Genomic DNA, 21,463 nt, shown 5'->3' with positions numbered 1-21,463 from the left:
AATGGTGTAAGATATTCACAGTAGTGAACAGTAGTCATTGCAGTATTGTGTGTGTGTACATAATTGATGTGCTTCTGCTGTGTCTGTGCTGCAGTGTGTTTTGCTGAGAGATGGTTTCTGTGCATTGTGTCTCAGTAACCTAACTCCTGCTAATCCCTGGTGTTGAGAAAATGTTATATTGAATGTCGCAAGCAGGGGTTCATGAGGGCAAAGGATTGACTATGAATTGATACTGACTCACCCATGCATCGGGGAGTGGCACATTCCATAACTGAGCATCATTAAACTGCAGCTTGGCCAGGAAAGAACAATTGAAAGACAGCAGAGGAACCCAAATCTTCTCTCTTGCATGGTGGGTGCCAGTGTTCCCATCATAAAAGCAAACCACAGTTAAATCAAACTGCTGTGGTAACAGAAACAAATATATTTGTCTAACAAGTGCATATACAATTTCAGATCTAACTAATGAGGTGTGATATCTCTCATAGTAAAAGCAGTGTGTAGTTTTCATAGACTTGTATCCTAGAGACAAGCAACCCCAGGAGGAGGTTTACTTTTGACCAGGTCAAAACAGACAGGTTCCATTAGCTTAGTTTATGTGCCCTGTGTTCTGCTCAGGAGACTTGTCACTTGACACCGTCTCTGTCCTCTGCTTATCTGTCTGTGTTGTGTTCATCAAGGAGAAGCGGCGTCTGGCGATCCGTAATGCAGCGCAGCAGTGGGAGGGCGTCAGGGCCTGCCTGGAGCTGCCACCAACAAATGGTGCAAAAGAAGAAGTCAGTCCGGACAACAGCCCAGCCCATAGCCCCGCCCAATCCAATGGTCTCACACAGGAGCCTTCTCCAGATGAGCCAAGGTACACAGTACCAGTGTTACGTGTGACCTTGTGTTCATATTCCAAATTAGGGCTTTCAGAATTTCACTGCACAAGTATCATGGCCAAATGAATTCGTAATAATGATATTATTGTGATAGCTATAGATAATTTGAAAAAAATTATACTGCTATCATTCAAATTCATCTCCATGAGTTAAGGGAGGTGGAGAGAGATTCTGTTACCATAACTGAACGAAAGTGTAATATCAATATCAATATCAATATCGAGTTTTTCAAGCCAATGTTCAATCAATCTGTTTGTTGAAATCTGAAGGAGGAATCATATAATATATATATATAATATTATCTGATATTTTACAGTCTGTTGACAACTACCTCTACTGTACATACTGGATATACAGTTAGTCAACTCTGCTAACACTGTGAAGGTCTAATTATTTAGACTTGGTTTGATGTAGCTGAGATAGGAATCTGAGAACATTAGAACAGGAGGTTTTATTAAATTTCCTGATCAGCCTTCCTGACTGGAAGAAATCTGATCTGGGGCCTGGTTGGTGCAGATGTGCATGGAGTATCTGTTGAAGAGGAGCAGTTCTCTGTTTAATCTGAAACATTTCATGTTGGCGCATTCATCGCAGGCACTCTGATAAATATTTATTTGCAGTGGCAGTGCATTCTGAATGGATGCACACTAGTCAATGAGAGACAACTCAACGAGTGGAGGAAAGAACTTGGCTGACGTTCAAAGAGGCCTTGGGCTCACTGCCACCTGACTGGGAAAATGACAGGAAGCTAGCAGAGGCCTTGACCACTGGAGCTGGCTGTAAGTGAAGGATCCCCAGAGTGTGCTGGTGGTTAGCATGCTGGAGGCTAGTGGGCTGGAGCCCTTACTGAGATGCTGGCCGGTGGCTAGCAGGCCGAAGGCTAGCCGTCTGTTGTAAAGACTAGAAGCTGGATGTCAGGGGTGCAGACTGGAGAACAGGTTGATTAGCTGACTGGAAGCTAACAGGCATGATGCTAGCCAACTGGGAAGCATGAGGCTTGAGGCTAGCAGGCTGAAGGTACCGATACTGGAACTGACTGGGACACCAGGGTGTTAATAAAATCTTTAAGCTAGCCAGGCAGTGAATCTTAAACTAGGGTCTCTTTGAAACCTCCTCATGTGCCACACTCATGCGCACCCCAATGTGCAAGCAGCTTCTCTGTCATCTCTCCTGGAGTCTTTTTTCTTCCAGTCCCCATAGAGGGACTCCAACAAATAAAAAAACTCATAGTCCGAAGGAATGTCTGCTGTGTCCACATTATGGTCAATTTGCACTGTCAGGATCAGAACGTCTGGACCCAAATGCAGACAACAGAGGCAGAGCTGCTACTGTTCAAAGATTTATTTGACAAATAAAACAAAAGACTCTCATTTTGTAGGTGAAACAAAATCTGATCCGAAGCGGCAAGAAATCCAAGGTTCTAAAACTAAGGCTCAGGAACACAAAAGGGGGTAACTAACAGAAGCACAATAAATCATGAGGGAGTCTAAACAGGAGTTAAACTGAACAGACACACAGGGTAATCATTTCGAGATAAAACAGGAGTTAAATAAAAGTCCAAACATAAAGTCCAAACAAAGAGCCCAAACAAAGTCACTATGGGGGAAGGTCATGACAGGAGAGAGATAGAGAAGCATGTGTGAGGGTGAGACGAATGAGTCTGGTAAGTTAATCATCAATCATAAAATTTTGTGTAGTGTGTGATGGAGTTATTTGTATAACATTTATAATTATGTGTTTGTAATTAGAAAGCAGAGAGGCTATAAAATGTATTATTATGTGTGCAATTCAGGTCATTACTTGCTTGTTTTTGCTTCATCTGAAGGTTCTGAAAAGAATGGTTTGGTCTGTTGTTGACAGTTTTTGTTTATTTTTTTATCAGGCGAGTAAGCCCAGGCTCAGGACCAGAGCGACCATCAGGTGGAACAGAGAGCAGACTCCGCACCAACAGTCGTCCAAACAGCCCACGAGATCCCAAGTAAGACAAAAATGAATATGTGTGTACACCCACTCGTCTATACACAATGTCCAAAATGCTCACCCAAACAGCACTTAGATGCCAAAAAATAGTCTTCAGTCAATAGATTAGTAAAGTTGTCTGTAGTAACAGATAACTTTATGAAAGACAAATTTAGGATCAAGATTTGAAGAGTCATGTTGGAAGGTCTACACTACATCTGGATAGATGCAGTGTAGAATTGATTAAAGGATCAGTACACATAAATTATAAAAAACATATCTGTCCTCTTTCCCTTGTGTTTTTATTTGCCAATCTTTTGAGATTGGTCATTGTGAGTCATTGTGGCACCTCAGTATCAGTAGGATGAATTTTCATACAGACCAATGGAAAAAGCTGTAAGACAGTTGCTCAATTGTTTTGACTAGCCACCACCTGAAATACTGAAATCTACAAAAAACTATTGTTATGGTGTTACAGTTCTGTCATTGACACATGAGGTATGCCACCTGGTCCTCTATCATTATGACACCTTTCTTACGAAACAATTGGTTTCAGTTAAGCCTATCTAATACTGTCTAGTGCACAATGTAGTTTCTCTTTCATCTTCCCAAGAGTCATCCATATCTGTCCGTTAGATCAGAGCTTCTCACTTTCACACATGTTGAAATAGGGGCCTGCACTCCTATCCCAAATGACTGTTGCTATGTTTAACAGTGTAATTTTTTGTATTGGATTGTTTTTCATTTAGTCAACTCACAAAGTGCAAGATCCCACCCCACCTGCTTGAAAGAACATTCATCCAGGCTGTTGGTTGGCTGCTGCTCCCTACCTGACCTTTTTGTCCTTGTCCCTGTCATTGTCCTTGTCTTTATTTATTCATTTGATTATGCAATGTTTCTAGCAGCTGCACTACCCCTTTTCTTTATGTATCAGCCAGCAGAATGGCCTAGATATGACATGTAGAGAGATCATCCCAAATATAGATTTGATCCCTGCAGTAGCTGGTGCATGAAACGCATCTTCAAGTATTATTATGGCAACATGATGACCCCTTTACTTTCACCAGGGACGTGGGTCTTAGCTGCTCCTGAGCTCTGTGTGCTCTCTGCTAAATCAGTGAATATATGTCTAAGATGTCTAAAGACAGTTTTCTCCTTCCACTGTTTCTAACATGGTGTTGGAAGTACTCTAAATCAGCAGTCTCAGTGCTCAATCTAATGTTTTGCGTAGGACTCTGATATACTCCTACAGAGAATGTGATCCAGGTCTGGATGAGTTATGAGGAGGAGGGCTGAGATGAAAGTGGAGGCTGTGTCAAGGACTATTATTACATGTTTCAAAGCTGGCTTTTCCTTCCTGCACCAGGATATGAAAATGGCCCTGAAGCATAATCCCTCTATGGCAATGGCTTTCCTTTACAGGGTCTATTATAACTTCACTCATGATGTGGCTTAACAGGTTATGGTGATGAAGAAGACTCACGCAATTCAGAATGCCAAACTCTTATGAGTTGGGAGTTGTATTACATTAGCTTGTATTGCACAACAAAGTGAAAAAAATATTTTTACAAATTCTGGCAGGAGCAGTAATTTGACAGAGAAGCTAGATCTGTGACTAAAAGTTCAAAGGGTAAAATGCCTGGGAATATGTATAGTAGGTGGGAGATTTAAAGGTTGTTAAATTCAATAGTGTGTGGGTTTATAGAAAGGTCATAATGTCTACACGGTTTAGCCCAGATTCTCTCAAAGAGCTGTTGAAGTACTACATCCTGAAAAAAACTACACCATCCATCCTCCCCCGTGTAGAACATGAAGGGACAGATGATGAATGAGCTTGTCTCTGTTTTTGATGCCTGTATATCAACACTTTCGTCTGTCTATTGCGTGACATCACGTATAAGGTCGTTGGGGGTGCAAGTTCCCAGGATATACTAACAACAGGAGGTTTATTCGTTTTCACCCTGAAGAGACAGAGTATGGTTTGTTACAGGTCATCCATAATCCTGCTGCGTCAGAATCTCAACAGATTCTAGGTTTCTTAGACAGGTCAGGAGCTGAACCCAGCCCATTCACACATCTGGATCTGCTCAGTAGGAGCCAGGGGATCAGGGCAACCTATTGGTACTGTGTATATATGCCTGTGTGTTTCTCTCTTAGTAACATACTGGAGACTGCCCTCTATTTCTTAAATGTTTAGAGACATTTAAAACACATTTAGAAAAGTCAGAACTCTTGAAATCTTGAAATTTCATTAGTCCTTAGTGTTTCACACCAGTTTTGTTGGAAGACCTAGAGTAGAAAATTAATTGATGAATTTGTTTGAAAAACATCCAGAGGGGACAGTGAGCGATAGACAGGAAGTCAGGGAGGAAGAAGGAGGATGACATGCAGCAAAGGGCCGCGGGTTGGACTTGAACCCGTGGCCACTGTAGTCAGGACTAAGCCTAAGTGCTCTAACAGGTGAGCCACTGAGGCGCCCCTTGACTTGGAAATTCTTGCTTTAAAAACTGACCACTGTTCACAAACATGGAAAGAGAAAGAGATGCAGACAAAGAAAAAGCTGCACATACTGCATGAAACAATTTATTTCCAGGTATGATTTAAGCCAGTATTTTGTAATGGATCAGCATGGTTTTATGTGTCACACAGAATTATAGAGTAGTTATGGCAAAAGTGACAACTTTGTACACAATGGCCCAACTGCACTGCCTAAGAATATAGTTAAATTTGATGAAGAATAAGGGTGAAGATGAATCTGATCCTGTGTTTCAACAAATCAGTTTATCTTCAGATTGCCAGCTCAACAGACTCTCTGAAATGTAGTCATTTGAAGTTGTTGAATACATTTTCCTCAGTATTTAATATGCTTCATCAGCTAACTAGTTAGTTAGTAAGATAAGCTAACTACACCAAGACTTGAAAACCTTCATATTTCTGTGTAATATGAGTGATTGAGCTGCGCTAAATAAATTGGATACATTGGCTGGTTGTGTATGAAGGAAAACACATGATGTTATCTCTGCTCACCATTAGCAGCCCCAGTTTGGTGGTAAATTAAAATGAGGTTGAAATGATTTTTGACACCACATTTAGCATGACAGTGTCACTGTCACCCCACAATGAAGTTTTGGGACAAAAGCTTGTGTCACTGCCAAAGTTTGGCTGTGATGGAATCCCAAATTTATTCCTTTGTGGGAGATTTAAATTTTCATTTCCCCTGAGTTGAACACTTATAACCCAGAATTCCAACAGTGTAGTTGGTCACCGTGGAGATGGAAAGGCATTTGTACTATTCATACATTCAGTTAATGAAGAGTTGCACTGAGATCGTGAACAGCTGGTTTTGCAGGCACATAAATCAATAATTTATCTTCAGAGTGTTGAGAAAGAAGTTTAACAGTCTCCTCAAATGAAACAAACCAAAACTACCACACTATATAAACAAACTTACCAGTAACACTCTGCAGGGCTCAGCACCTGATAAGCATACAATACAGTAAGTGAGTAAAAGGGACAGAGCATTTGCTGTCAGGGCCCCACGGCTCTGGAAAGACCTGCCTGAGGAAATCTGGCTTCCTGAGTCAGTGACATCTTTTAAATCCCTTCTGAAAACATGCTTTTATTGGAGAACCTATCCTGACTTTGTTTGAGTTTTTACTTTATTTTATTTGTCTTAGTATTCACTTTAAATCCGTTTTGTAATTTCTTTAACCTACATCAGTGAGGTGCTCCTATTTTTTATCTTACGATCTTAGTATATTTGTGCGCCCTGTTGTAGCATGCTGTAACTGGAGTTTTGAAAAGTTATTATGTTATATTAAGTTATTATTGTTATTATATATCACGTCTGCTCTGCACCAGTTGAACCATTTGTTTTCACCCAGAGTGAAATGATGAAATGCTATTTTGTAATCACAGCCGAGAGAATCATGTTTCAAGCGTGTCACTACCACGCAGTATTTAGGCTATTGGAGACGTGTATGCTACAAGCCATGTCTTTTGGGGTATTAAATTGTTGAGAGATGACAGATATCCTTTTTAAAACTCCAGTAGGATTAAGTGAGATAGCCCTAATTGAATTAGATTCTGAGTCTAATGGGCCAGAGCAGGATCCATGTAATTGTGACAGATTCTTCACTCTGTCTTCCCCGCCTTGTTCACTTCTTCTCTCAGCACTTGTTGCTGGGTTAATGTCAGAGGGGGATTCAGGGCCACCTGGCAGCCTTTCAGCTGCGATTACGGGGGAACAATATGCGACACAGTGCAGAGTGTGTTCATGGCACACTTCCAGGAGAACAGAAGTTACCCCCATTCTTTACGTGACTTATCTACATGTTACGCTCTATCTCCTGTGCTGCTCTCCAAGTCCTTCTGTTTTACAGCCTTTGGCAATCCCACATCTCGGAGCAGTGGCATATCCTGATGTTTAAATTGCCTTTCAGTGTCTGGTGCCGCCCCGTCTAGTGCTATCCAAGTCCCATGTTTCTGTTCATGTGTGTCCTTGCAACAGGACACACTTAAACTTTACAATTTTAAAGTTCCTTTAGTACCACATTTGGTTTTAATACTTTAAATATTACACTTTGTCCCAGTCCGTTCTATTTCCATTTGAATGCACATTTCATTATCTGGAGGAGTACACTCATCTTCTCCTCCTCTACCATTTTTGTACTTATACCTACTTTTGTAACAGCAGTCACCGCAACAATTCACTATTCTGAGGCCTTTTGATATCTTAGAGGTTGGTAGTGTGGCAAGGTCCCAGTTTAATAATTGGTCTTGTTCATGGTGTCCTCTCAACAGTTTTACAGACAAGTGGTTTGTAATCATAGTCTCTGGGAAAAAGGGTTTCTATACTGTCAGGGGATTTTTTAGTTCTATCCAGTGGTTCAGTGGTTGGCTACTGGGAAAATTGACAGCAAGGATGACTCTGTGTATCCAGTTCTTTTAATATAGCCATGGGATCCCCCGCAGTCTCCGGTGACCATCCCTTGACATTTGATTAAGAAAGGCTTTCATACATGGTGCATTGGTGGATCACCTTAAGTAAGGTATAAGGTTAATGTGTGGATACAAATATGATTATTAAGTGGGACATTACCCATCAGTGGTTTATTTGGAAAAGATTCAGGCTATATTATACGATGAATGTAGTTGTTGTGTTTACCGGCAAGTGTAATTTGTGGCTTGTTTTGGTGAGCTGTAGTTTTCCTTATGATTAGTTAAAACTATCTGAACTAGTTACTGACGGCACTCGCAGGGAAACTACGATCTAAAAGAAGACACTGACTTTGACCTACTACACAACACACACCCTGTACACTTACATAGACACATGCAAGACCACACAAACACACACACACACACACACACACACACACACACACACACACACACGGTACAACCTGTTGCTGCACTTTTTCTCGTCCTGAGGCTCCTGACCACTCACCTGTCTTTTACACAAGAACAAGCTAAGTAACTCGAGGCCAAAATGTCACCCACCGAAAACATGATTTCAACGTTCTGTCAAGTTCCTCCTCTGACTGGTGAACCATATGAAAATGGCTGGTGGAATATTCCAGTTCCGTATGAAGTCCTCAACATTTTGCTGCTTTCTTTGTTTGTGACAATAAATCAAATATCTTTGGGATCTGGACTGTTGGTGAGAAAAAGCAATTTGAAGACCTCACCTTTACATTTTTTAGACCAACAGTTAACAGATTAATTGAGAAAAATATCTGCAGATTAGTTGATAATGAAAATAATCATTAGTTGCAGCACTAATCAACAGCATATTACTATGATGCACCAACAAATTATTTTCAAAATGACTGGATTTACTTTTATAAACTGCATGTAATAGACCAAAAGCTTGAACATGGTGTTTTTATCTTCCAAGACATTATGTTTCAGACTTTATATGGTTATATGATAAAACTGATATACTGATAAACAAACAATGTATTTAGATCTACGACAAAAAAGACAATTGTTAGAGTCTACTTCCAGCTACTACTACTGTGGACATTAGGATGTACAGAATTATTTTTTGTTTAGTCTGAAAAGTACACCTCTGTCTACATCACTCCTCTCTTCTCTTCTCTCCCTGTTTTTACTTCACGTGGACCTCCTTATTCATTTGGTAGAGACTCCAATCTACCATAGCATACTTCTCATTTTAAAGATGGCCCTTAGTAATCCAGATTAATTATTTGTCTAATTCTCCAAGTCTTTGATCCCCTTTTTGCTGCTCAGTTAGGAGAGGAATCTGTTCATTCTCCCCGGGACACAGAGCAGTCACCTCTGGGGGATCAGTCTTACTGTGCTTACAACAAAGGTGGATTTTTTCAAAGAAGCTTCAGTTACAGTACAGCTCATTTGTCTCCCCATTTACAGTATGTATCTCTCTGTCTACAGTATGTCTACTGTCCTTTTTCATCTTGTTTTTGTTTTCTGTCCCTGACTGTGACCGGTTATGTCGCTCACCTCACTACTTAAATGCACACTTTATAAAAATTGGTCTCAACAACAATCTTGGATTGGAGTTCTGCAATCAAAGGATTAGTCTTCTAACTACTATGGCTTTCTGTTGTGGCGAGATTGGAAGGGTGTGAAATATGAATAGGGGGTGATTAGTTTGTTGGCAGGCTGAACCCAAAATGATCAGAGTTGAGTAGCCAGCAGCCAGTAGCCATCTGATGCCCTGCTATGCTGAAAAGTCCCCTGAGTGTCAGCAGACCCAGAAGGCTGAGCACATGGGCAGCGAGAGGAGATTATGTCTCCTTGAGACTTGCCCAGATTCTCCACTCTCACGACTCTTTTATCAGGGAAGGGCACTTCAACTGTTGTATAGGAGAATAGAAAGCAATTAGGCAACACAAGTAGGACACTGACTGGACCACTGAGAATTCAGTAGTGATGTTGTTTTTTCCTTCTCTTAGCACAATGCCTGCTTTTTCAAACAAATGTAAACAAAGCACTTTAGGCTCAAAGATACTCTTTTTTTTTTCTCAAGGCAACAAATTCTGTGCATTCAGCATATCAAGACTGTGTGTGTGTGTGTGTGTGTGTGTGTGTGTGTATGCTTTGCAGGCTTCTGGAGGCAGGAAGCGGCAGTGTTCAGAGTTTGTCCCTGTCTGACAGTCACCTGGCGGAGCTGGATGGAGACACCCTGCGTTTATTTGGACTTGGAGCCCTGGAGGCCCTGGAGAGGGGTTGGGGAGTTCAGACCGCTGGTGCTGTCACTGTAATAACCTTCCGATACATCAACTTTGACGCTATTGTACCAACACTGCCGCGAATAAGGGTCAAGTTCCCCAATCTGTCGGTGAGGGCACTAGCCATATACTATAATGAGGCATAGCATGATTTTAACATGAACTTCCCCAGAATTAAAAAAAGAATAGAATGTAAATTTTTCATTGTAGCTACACATATGGTTGTGGTAAATGCTGAATGTCACCTAACACCTGCTATGTCATGACACAAAAATGACATTGATTTTGCAGGGATTGGCTTATGGATCACAGCCAAATAGTCCTTGTTTGTAATCAACAAACAAGTGATCACTGAACCATTTTCTATATTGAACAGTGGTAGGACTAGAGCACCACATTAACCCAATGTAATTTTTTTCTCAAGATAATCTACCATCATCTGACCTCAGCAAATAATTAAAGGGACATATTATGCATTTCCTTATATTCTGTCATATATTTAATGTTACAATATCAGATGTTCATATTACATGTTGCCAAAGTTTCAGATAATGAGGTAAACATATGTAAAACTAATCTCGAAAGCTCAGGCATGAGACTGCTCTGAAAACAAGTTTTACAATGGTTTTTTTTACTTCTGCTGCTTCTTCGTTGCTGCAGATGTTTGTGCTGTCCACTCTCATATTCCGGATCAGATCCGGGCTTGAATGTGTATGGATGGATTTGAGAAGTTACCATTTCCAATCAATTATGTTATGTTACTTAGTTTTAGGACTAAAGTTTGGGCTAACAATGCATGATATATGTAGCTTTTCTACTTCAACCCTACTTGTAGCGACTTCACAGGTGTTCCTGTGCATGATAGGCGCTGATGCAAACAAAGAAGCAGGGCAACCATGAACGAACATTAAATGTCATGAATAAAAGTCTTTTCAGATGTAACATATAATTAGGTGGGTATTTTTATCCAAATCACCTCACAGTTGTTCACTTGATTGACACTGGCAGCAACGGGCATAAAAACAAATATAGCCTTATACAAGTTGATTTACCTCTTTGAAACTGACTCATTACCTTTTCTACAGCACCTGATCTTCTTGGAAACCAACATCAGCCGTCTGCCGCAGCTGGCAGCCCTGGCTCAGGTGAGGCGTCTGGACCAGCTGACCGTCCACCCAGAGGGCAACCCAGTGGTCAGTCTGGCTCTATGGCGCTCCTTCGTCATCTACCGCCTCCACCACTTCAACCTGCAGAGGATCAATGGCCAGGAGGTGAGGACCAAATGAATTTTCAGTGCAGTCCTCCTGCTGGCATTTCCTGTTGCTTTTGTAAGAAACAAATGTAGTAACCAAATTTCAGTCTTAATTATAAGGTGTTAAATGTATTATTTTAATATACCCCTTTAGAAACAAAATATTGCAACTGAGCAGTTAAACTTTTTGAGAAATATACTCACTTATTTTGTAGTACAGAGTTAAATGAGAAGGTTCATACCACTCTCACCACTGTCCATTAAATATAAGGCTGCATGCAGCAGCAGGTAAGCCTAGTTTAGCAAACAGACTCAAAGACTGGAAAAAGCTACCCTTGCTCTGTACAAAGGTAATATAATGTTCCTACCAACAGCTCTTAAAATGACTAATTTGCACATTATATCTCTATTATATTTGTTTAATCTGTACATTGTGGGGGAGTAGGGGCTTTCTTGGCTTTGAGCAGTTACTTCCTGGATTTTTTGCTGGCTGCTTTGCAAGTGGTCCCAGCCAAGAAAGAGTCTGGCACAAAACTCTCCGTAAAATGTATATGGTAGGCTCATGCTAAGGTAGGGTAACTCGCAGCTGGCTGTAGTTATACGGATAGACATGAGAGTGGTACTGCCCTTTCTCATCTAAGTCTGAAAATGAATGAATTGCCTCTAAATTACAACTCTTTATAGACTTGATTTGATGAATAATGAAATTAGATTATACTTGCAGTTGTTTTCTTGCCCATACATTTCTTACCTTGATTTAATTTTGTCCACTGTTGATTTTATGTCTTAGCCCAATCAGTATCTGTGAAATGTACTCCATGTTTGTGTATCTACCTCAGGTGACCATGAACGATGTGATCGCTGCAGAGCGTGTGTTTGGAACACTGGGTCATATAGCAGCCACCGAAACTCCACGTTGCCGGCTCCTGCTACTGCTGGAGGAGTCCAGGTGAGAACTTGATCTCAGGCACTGAACTACAACATAACATTAACTACAATTTAATGACAGGTGTGTTCAGTGTCCTGCACTGTGTTTGCTTTAAATATGCCAAGAATGTGTGGATTCTTAAATGTGGATATATGTGAGTTACAGCTTGCGAATGTGTAGGCTACTGTACGTGTATTTGCATGCCTGTGCGTAGCGTTTTGCGTGTATACATTTGTGTGTGTGTGTGTGTGTGTGTGCGTGTGTGTGTGTGTGTGTGTGTGTGTGTGTGTGTGTGTGTGTGTGTGTGTGTGTGTGTGTGTGTGTGTGTGTGTGTGTGTGTGTGTGTGTGTGTGTGTGTGTCAGGCAGCGAGACGGAGCCTGGCACAGAGGAGCCAGGAGAATTAGACTATGTGTCTCAGGGTAAGGGTGGGTACTTGGCACTTCCACACAAACATTCCTCTCTCTCCCCAGCCAAAAGCTCTTGAGGTCTGTCACTCTGGGTCAATGAAAAACATCCTTGCAAAGCAAAAATCTTTTGAATTTGTCACGCACAGGAATATTTTTTAGACAGAGGCAAAAAGACAAAATTGTGAAGCTGCGCAGATTTTACTGCTCCTCATAAGTCTGACTAAAGACTGGAAAATTGCCAGGCTGAATCATCTATTTTTTTTCCTTTTTTTTTTTTTCCTTTTTATCAGCTCTCAAAATACACAAAAAAAACAATGGTTAGACAATACTAATAATAAATCAACAACATGTGAGACCTGTCATTTCTAATTCTCTCTAAACCAATTTAGAATGTAAACCAACTCTTTACCATTGCATCCCTCAAAGAATATCAGCCCAATACCCTGAAATGTCCTTGATTTTGACTGTATTTTTTTGTTACAGCACAGGTAACATTCAATATTAATACTAGAAAATAGAACTGACAGAGAATTAAGCAACCATTATTTGCTCAATCATCTGACTGGTTAACAGAACTATATTACATGTAGCTTCCTAAATACTGGATGGACATAATGACAATAATTTGCAGGTGTAAGTGTGGATTTCAGTGGGGCTGAAAAAAGGGAATGCATGTTGCTAAAATATAAACAAAATTCAGAAAACCCTCTCATTAATTACTGTTGAACAGTACAGCACTGTGTGAGACTGCCAATGAATTCGAGCTGCCTCATTGTCCTCAGTTCCCCTTTCAGAATCATGCTGAAAAGTGAACTAGTAAACTTTAGGACAACTGGCTCTCGGCTGCATCTCACTCTGATTTATACACACCCTGTTATGGATAGATAACACACAACAGCCCAAGGCTGCAGATTAGTTTCATATGAGTGCTGAAATCTTAATCACAGTTATCTGCATGCAGAATGACTCGCCCTAAAGTCAATTATATCCATTCATTACACTAAATGCTGTTAGATTTGACAACTTATTTCTCAAAGCCTTCCTGCTGTGGACTCTTTTATCTGTACTGTAAAGTGTGTTTTCTGGTTTTAGTTTATTTGTAGAAATGATAACAAAGGCTTGTTCCATGGTCACACAAAGTTTTTTTTCACTTTATGCTCTTGTGTTGCTCAGTGGAGTGTGGGTATGGCACAAAATACTGTTGAGACATCAGTGTGTAGAGGAAGGCCCTAACATTCTCATGGTTTCAGGATCCATCACTGGAATCCTACTACTGTACAATGCATTACATCTTACAGTAAGGTAAAAAATACTGTAATGAAATCCTCCACCTATGTAGACGTGCACACTTAATATAACTCAGTATAACCTTTAACTATTGCTTTTTGGAATTCTTAATTTCACTTCTTCACTTCTTTGAAATATCAATATAGTATATAAGACTGTGTCCTCCAGCATATGGAACACTAACTGAATTGCTGAGTTGTAAACCCCACACACTCCAAGTAGGATAAAATGTATCTAAAAATTCAGTTTGACCCAGATATGATACTATTTATGTTGCATGCAATCCTTAGCTTTAGGATTTTAATTACAGATTGCTGTGGACACACGCCTCTGTAAAGACAGACCATTTGGTCAGCTTTTGCACACCAAATTTTTTTAAGGGCAAGTCTTATGGTCTGGCTTCTGTTTTCTGCTGAACAGGTCTATTTTTAGTTCATCATTCCTTAGTAATATTTTATACTTATAATTAATACTTAATACATATGATCTGATGCTATCTCACTAATGTCTCAGTTTCATGCAAAACATTTGCCTCTGGATATTGTCCTGCTTTGAGTCAAGGTGGTAGTCGCCAGCCTGGCCAGATGAAAAATTGTTACCAGCAAACAAATACAAATTTGGTCTTAAATGTTTTCAAGCACATTAATATATTCCCTCACCCCCTTGTCTTCCCTGCCTCCCCTCTAGCAAGGGTATACAATACTTGCAGCATGAAGCATATCGTACAATACATCACATACATCACACTTGTTGGATTCTGTAGTTTGTGAATCCTCTGCTTTTATTTGCTGTTTAATTATAATGCTACACTGTGAAGAAATCGTCATAAAAAGAAATAAAAGCCTGTAAAGCATTAAAAAAAAAATTAAATAAAAAAAGAAAATTAGAAAATTTTTTTTAAGGCAACATTTCCATGTATTGGTTGTTGGTGTTGTTTGATTTCAGCCTCAGTTTATCTCTTGACCTTGTTCCCTAGATAACAGTAAAGAGAGCTCACCTCACAAATTTCATCACCAAGGGTCTCATTAAAGTGAAGACATCAAGGGAAGGGGTTTCAATGAGGAAGTGAATGTACCTGCTATAATACTTAATGCCATTGTTGGCTGAAAACCTTATACCTTACAAAATACAACTATATCGCACAAGACCGTTAAATAGATTTCATTGGCTCTGTGTTTGTAAAGTTCAGTCAGCAACTAAAGTATCATGTTAACTTTTGGCTTAAACCTTAAGGGGATGAAGGAACTCTGCAAGTTCTGTTATAAGGTTTTCACCAGACACTGATTATTGTTTGCACGAGAACCCTTTCACAGAGACAGACAAATTTGTTTTATGGATACACGACACTCACTTTTTTCAGTAACAAATATGCACAAACATAAATTGTATCTATGAGACACACACACACACACACACACACACACACACACACACACACACACACACACACACACACATACACACACACCACCTTCCTTAAGCGTGTTTCACCTTGTTAGTCAGCGTAGTGTGTGACTAAAACATGCACACACGTTCACACACACTTTTCAAACTGTCTTGTCCAATATGGAATGTTTGCCTGCAGCCTCCTCTGGAGAGCCTCTTGCAGCATCCTGGCACCAGCCTCTGAAACATGTTGGTGCAGTAGTGTATCACATGAGATTTCATACTGATAGACAGAAACATTTGATGTAGTTTACATCACTTTTAAAGTGCTCTACTGCTTTTATAAGTGTACACATGCTGCTGCTGATAAGACTGCAATTAAAACACTTACAGAGATGGATGGAAATTTATTCAAAGGTAGAATTGTTAAAAATGTATTTAGTGACAGTTTGAGTGCTGTCATCTCATGAATAATGGAGTGTTTCAAAGAGCTGGGTGCTCCTCTGTGCTTTATGTGCTTTTAGTTCTGAGTTTGAGAGAGTGTTATTAGATAAATGCAAGAACACATCTTTATTATCTTGGTGTTACTCACTTGCTGCCGCTATATCTCCCCTCGTGTCTCCTCTCTCTTCACCCTGAAGGAAGCGGCAGCTGCAATTCCTGTTGGAGGGGCGTGGACGACGAGCAGGGATGAGTCCAGAGGAGCTAAGAGACAACGGGAAGCTCCTGGGCGAAAGCCTGAGTAGAGCGCTGTTCAATTACCCAAGCAGAGACTGCAGTGCAGACAGCCCTGAGGTCAGTGCTGTTTTTTTCTCTGGAGCTTTCTCACAACACCCCAATGGTTATGAGAAACTGCAACAACTCTTGAAACAGACTGTTACTAGTTTAATACCCCATCAACCCATTTGTTTGCTATAACAGACAGACAAAACCTCAACCTTAAAAACAGCAGTAAAGAAGATTATGATCACATATGTTTTGCAGAATGCACTTTGTCAACACCGGATACACTCACTTTATTATGAACTCAATACTAATACTGTTCCTACCATACTAATACTCAAAACAGCTTCAGTTCTTTGCTCCACAAGATGTTGGAAACCTTAGATTCTGCTCCATGTTGACATGACTGTATAGAATCATTTCTGCTGATTTTTTCAGCTGCACATTCATACTGCTGATCTCCACTTCTACCAAGTCCAAAAGGTGTTATATTGGATTCAGATCTGGTGACTGGGGAGGTCACTGAATTACATTGAACTAACTGTCACAGTCATGAAACCAGGTTGAGACAAATTTTGCTTTGTGACGTGGTGCATTATCATGCTGGATATAGCCATTAGAAGATGGTAAATTGTGGCCATTCATTGATGCACATGGTCAGTAACAATACTCACATAGGCTGTGGCATTCAAACCTTCTTTGATTGGTATTAAGGGCCCTAAAATGGACAAGAAAACATTCCCCACACCATTACACAACCACACCACCACCAGCCCAGTCTGACACAAGGTATGGATTCATGTTGTTAAGGCCAAATTCTGACTCTACTGTCTGCCTCAGCAGAAATCCAGAATCATCTGTTTTGGTCAGCCTGTGCCCACTGCAGCTGCAGGTGTTTGTTCCCGTCTGACAGGAGTGAAACCTGATGTGGTCTTCTGCCAATTTTGCCCATCTACCTCAATGTTGGTTGTGTTGTGTGAGATGCTTTTCTGCTCACCACAGTTGTAAAACCTGGTTTTCTGAGTTATGGTAGCCTTTCTGTCAACAAGTTGTTTCCATCCACAAAAACTGCTGCTGTCTGTATTTTGTTTGTTTTTGGCACCATTCTGAGTAAAATTTAGACACTGTTGTTTGTGAAAATCCAAGGAGATCAACAGTTTCAGAAATACTAAAACAAGCCCGTCTGGCACCAACATTCATGCCACAGTCAAAGTCACTGAGATCTTATGTTTGATTTTAGCTTTGACCTGTATTTGCATGATTTTACACACTGCACCGCTGCCACATGATTGGCTGACTGGATAACCACATGAATGAACAGGTGTTCCTAATAAAGTGCTCAGTGAGTTTATGATTTCACTTTCTGTGCTATTATACTGTGATTTCGAGTGAAATTCCATGTTGTGCTCCACTGCAGTGTTTCCTTAGAAAAACAATTAAGCAAATTGCACTGCTTTTTGATGTAGTCACTTGGATCTTGGATCAAGGACACAGAAATCTACTCTGCAAAAAAGAAGTGACAGAACTTCCAAACTAGCCAATGAGTTTCCTGAAAATCAAGCTTCCCTTGGTGCCACTAGACTTGTGCTAACAAATGGAAACCATACACCCACTATTGCCAGAAATTATGCATTGGCAGACATAGCATATAAACCCCACATCACATCCAGAGGCTTTCACAGTGATTTCTGGGATCTCAAAACCTCTTTCCTCAACCGAATAAAGCTGACGTGACCTACACCCCGGCTTACTCCTAGTCTCAAATATTACCTCAAGCTTTAGCCACCTTTCAGTTACACAGCAATACATACATGGTATTTGGGACAACGGCCCACTCAGCACCTGAGAAGCCTAAGAAAACAAAAAAAACATACCAAACAGGTACTGCAGCATTTTTGCTACCATGGCCTTTTTTTCCTGATGGAAAGCCGTCAGCAGCACTAATCCAGTTATAATGCAATTTTATTTCCTCACCTCCATCCACTGAAGATGAAGTGGTTCATCTGTGGTTTTGTTTGTGCGGATCAGATGCTGCTGAACAATACTGGTACTTGTTCTGGTGTGGTATTGCTCTTGCTTGTCTGCCTCCTGTTCAGGTCAGCTCTTTGATAACCTGTCTGAGTGGATGCACATTTTTATTCATCTAGGATAAGTTTAAACCTACATTGATTCAATTAATTGATTAGGCAGGCATTTTAGCTTTTTAACCAATACCAAAATAAAACCAATAACAGCAATGAATTTATGCCACTGCCTGATATAGCTGTATAGCTATGTTTCTGTGGCATATAGAACAAAGTTACCCTTACTCTGTGCACATACAATGGTCATATTGTTGCATTAGGGTGACATTGTTTTTATTGTTTTAAGAGGCACGTTTACTCATGAATATATACAGTAGTTCTGTTGGTGCCGATGTTTTAATAAAAATTAGTTTTCAATTGCAGCTTTATGGGGATCTTCTCCATGACATAAACCAACTTAATCTTTTCTCTCTATTGTACAATATTTGGAGACTGTAGTTTTAACCAGGAGACTATTCTATCATTGCCATGAAGATGGCAAGTTAAGGTTATTCATGAAAAACAGAAAAAAAAGCTTTGCGCACAGCATTTACTTCAAGGTCAGAGGTAGTGGAGGTGAACAAGGTAATGAGAAAAACTATTACACTTTTCAGAAGTTTAGTCATCTCCAGTTAAGTCATTTCCCTTTAGACATAACTTTATATCATCACTCACCCCAGAAATGTAAATTCAAGTGAAAAAGGACACCATCTAGCCCCCCCCAAACATATTTTCAAGGTGCTGTGGTGGTGCTCTGCTAAAAAAAAACCTGTTTGTTGGCATTCTAAATAACCAATATCCTGCTCAACAACTATATTAATGTTTAACACTGTGCACTGTGACAGATACATTTAAATTATGATACATCTAATGAGTTTATCCATTGACAGCTTCTCCATAAGGCCTAAATCAAATGATCAAGATGAACTATTTTCAGTAGTTAAAAATACTACTACCACTACTCTTCACCTTAATGTCACTATAACACTCAAACCAAATCAACATTACCTTTGTTTTCGTCGCAGGAGGGCACTGTGGAGTCATCGGAGCGTGCTTCCATGATAGAGCAGTACCTCCAGGAGCTGGTCCATCGAGCATCAGACACCAATCTGAAGGGCGAGGCTCTTCACAAGCTTTGGCCGTCCATGTTTGCAGAGATGGTGAGAGACTGTGTGTTGGAGATGAGGGACCGAGCGGCCTTCTGCCAAGCCAGCCTTGCAAAGCTCTCCGAGACCAAGTGAAGAGGACCAAAGGTTCACTCTTTGACCACACACACACTGCGCACATGTGGACATTGTTTTCCCGGTGGCCTCCAGTCTCAAATGCCATCTATAACACGTCATCACTTAGTGACTTTATCAGTTATTAAAATGTTTGGAAATGATGGGTGTATTTCTCCAGTGTGGGGAAACTCTCTCTTAAGACGGATGTAGACTGTTTTAAAGATAGCTAAAGAAACTGTCATGACAAAGGCATCTTGATTGAATGTAGATTTTCACTTTAAACGCACTGTCTGATTATTTAGTGCTTGGAGCTGTAACATACTTTAGGAAAGTTATAGGGACTAAGAGACTCAAGGTGCATTGTGGTCCCTACGGAGCATCCTCTGCACTTTAAAAGCCTTCTGAATGACCCCTCTTCATCATTACCGCCATCAGCTGAAAATGACCGGTGTCTCTTTTCTCGAGACTAGAATGATTTTTCTGTGGCTTAAATCTTGTTTCATTGCATTGATCTCTCACTTTCTCCTGCCTGACATAAAAGAAGGGCACAAACAAGGACAATGACTTTTCTTTGTTTACCACTGATTTTCTGTATTGTACTTAGTATTAAAATATTCTGTATTAACACTCAGGTTGTGTATATGGTTTACATGGTTGTTTTTCTTAGAAATGTCTTCCCAGGAATGGAGAAATCAGGAATCAAATCAGTCAACATTAGCTGTTTCGCTTCAGGTCCAACACCTCACAGACCACGGGTCTCCCATGAGGCAGAGGCTGTGTGTGTGTGCGAGCTAGGTGGTCCAGATACCATGAAGGGTCCTCTAGGTGGTGTGAGCTCAGGCTGGAATGTCCCCGAAGGCATAGAGGCAACACCAGTTCCTCACCACCTGTTCCTGCTCTCCTCACTCAAACCAACCTGCAAAGAATTTTTTTTTAACCCTTATTTAATTAGGCATGTCAGGTGGAGAAAGAAGCACCAACCTGGAGGAGTAACTGCAGGGGGATGAAGTGTTAAATGGTTCTACACACACGAAGAAGTTGACAGGTACTGCTGTCCCATGTCATCCACTTCACTGGAGATCAATGCCTTGCTCAAGGGTATTTGATTTGAAGACAAGAACACCGGCTTGTATGTTAAATGAGTTTGTCTCTTCTCAGTTCTGAGTTGTTGTCCTCTGGTTTTCAATGTCATTAGTGACCGATAGTGAACTTTTATCAGTGAATGTTTAGGTTCATCTTAATGATCCTGGTGGTAGACTCTCACAAGAAAGTTTAATCCAAACCAGACTTTTGGATAGTCTTGTGAAAGGCTTCTATAGTTCAGTATCTTCAGTACTTTATCCAGACATAAACAGTAAACAAATGCATACATTTTTTATTTTTCAAAAATCTGCATGAATTTTTGACATTAGAATTTACTATTTATTCTTCTGGAGATGTGTTGACCCAGATTTCCCACATCCTTCCACCACCAAATTTAGATTTTTTTGGCAAAATACAATATCTCTCTATTGGTTAATCTGAATTGGAAGACAAACACAAATACCTAAATGTGCTCTATGACTGCATTATGTGTAGCTTTTTGGGGCAGCTTTCCCCTGAAGATCTCATACAAACATGAAAACTGAACGCTTTGTATTCTGCTTTGACAAGAAACTACTTGGTGCAAGGGTCTGCTATCAAAAAGCTACAGCAAGTTTATTTTGAGCTACTCTGATAAACAACATTGCTTTGTGCTGACACATTTTGTTGTTTTATGGGACTACGGCTGTCAACGTGAGAGACCTCTACTCCCAAAGGACTGACTGAACTTCATGACGAGTGACAGTGTGCAGAGACTAAGACTGCAGAGAGTAAGAACAATGTCTCATCGCTGGAAAGCAGTTTAAAAGTCCAGACAGTGTAGTACTTCCTGAGACCCACACAGTTAACTCGGCTGAGCACTTTAACCTGAAGTCCATATGTCGTGGTGAGTAATAATCCACAATCAATCTGTTGCTCGAATTAAAGATGGTATTTGTTTTGTCTCTTTATAGAGCCGCACACTGGCATTCGTGATACACTTCTTTTTTGAGTTTTTGACAGACGGCAAAAAGCAGTGCTACAGACCTTGATCATTGTAAGTACATCACAACC

At 40.3% G+C, this 21,463-nt stretch overlaps 1 protein-coding gene across 3 annotated transcripts in view; it reads left to right on the top strand.

Moving 5' to 3' along the window:
- The window catches only part of LOC130173468 (leucine-rich repeat-containing protein 49), a 37,453-nt gene extending 17,495 nt beyond the window's left edge, over nucleotides 1-19,958 (top strand). For 2 of the 3 annotated variants that reach the window (XM_056382766.1, XM_056382786.1), the window contains 7 exons: nucleotides 681-856; nucleotides 2,764-2,859; nucleotides 9,933-10,167; nucleotides 11,143-11,328; nucleotides 12,149-12,258; nucleotides 15,960-16,113; nucleotides 19,130-19,958. In XM_056382766.1, the coding sequence (XP_056238741.1) occupies nucleotides 681-856; nucleotides 2,764-2,859; nucleotides 9,933-10,167; nucleotides 11,143-11,328; nucleotides 12,149-12,258; nucleotides 15,960-16,113; nucleotides 19,130-19,345 (1,173 nt within the window). In that variant the 3' untranslated portion in view covers nucleotides 19,346-19,958. The remainder of the gene's footprint in view (nucleotides 1-680; nucleotides 857-2,763; nucleotides 2,860-9,932; nucleotides 10,168-11,142; nucleotides 11,329-12,148; nucleotides 12,259-15,959; nucleotides 16,114-19,129) is intronic. The other variant, XM_056382775.1, reaches the window with a different exon arrangement.
- The last annotated feature ends 1,505 nt before the right edge of the window (nucleotides 19,959-21,463 follow it).

Source organism: Seriola aureovittata, chromosome 1, assembly GCF_021018895.1.
Source record: "Seriola aureovittata isolate HTS-2021-v1 ecotype China chromosome 1, ASM2101889v1, whole genome shotgun sequence".
Lineage (NCBI taxonomy): Eukaryota > Metazoa > Chordata > Actinopteri > Carangiformes > Carangidae > Seriola > Seriola aureovittata.
This window is presented reverse-complemented; position numbering and strand designations above follow the sequence as displayed.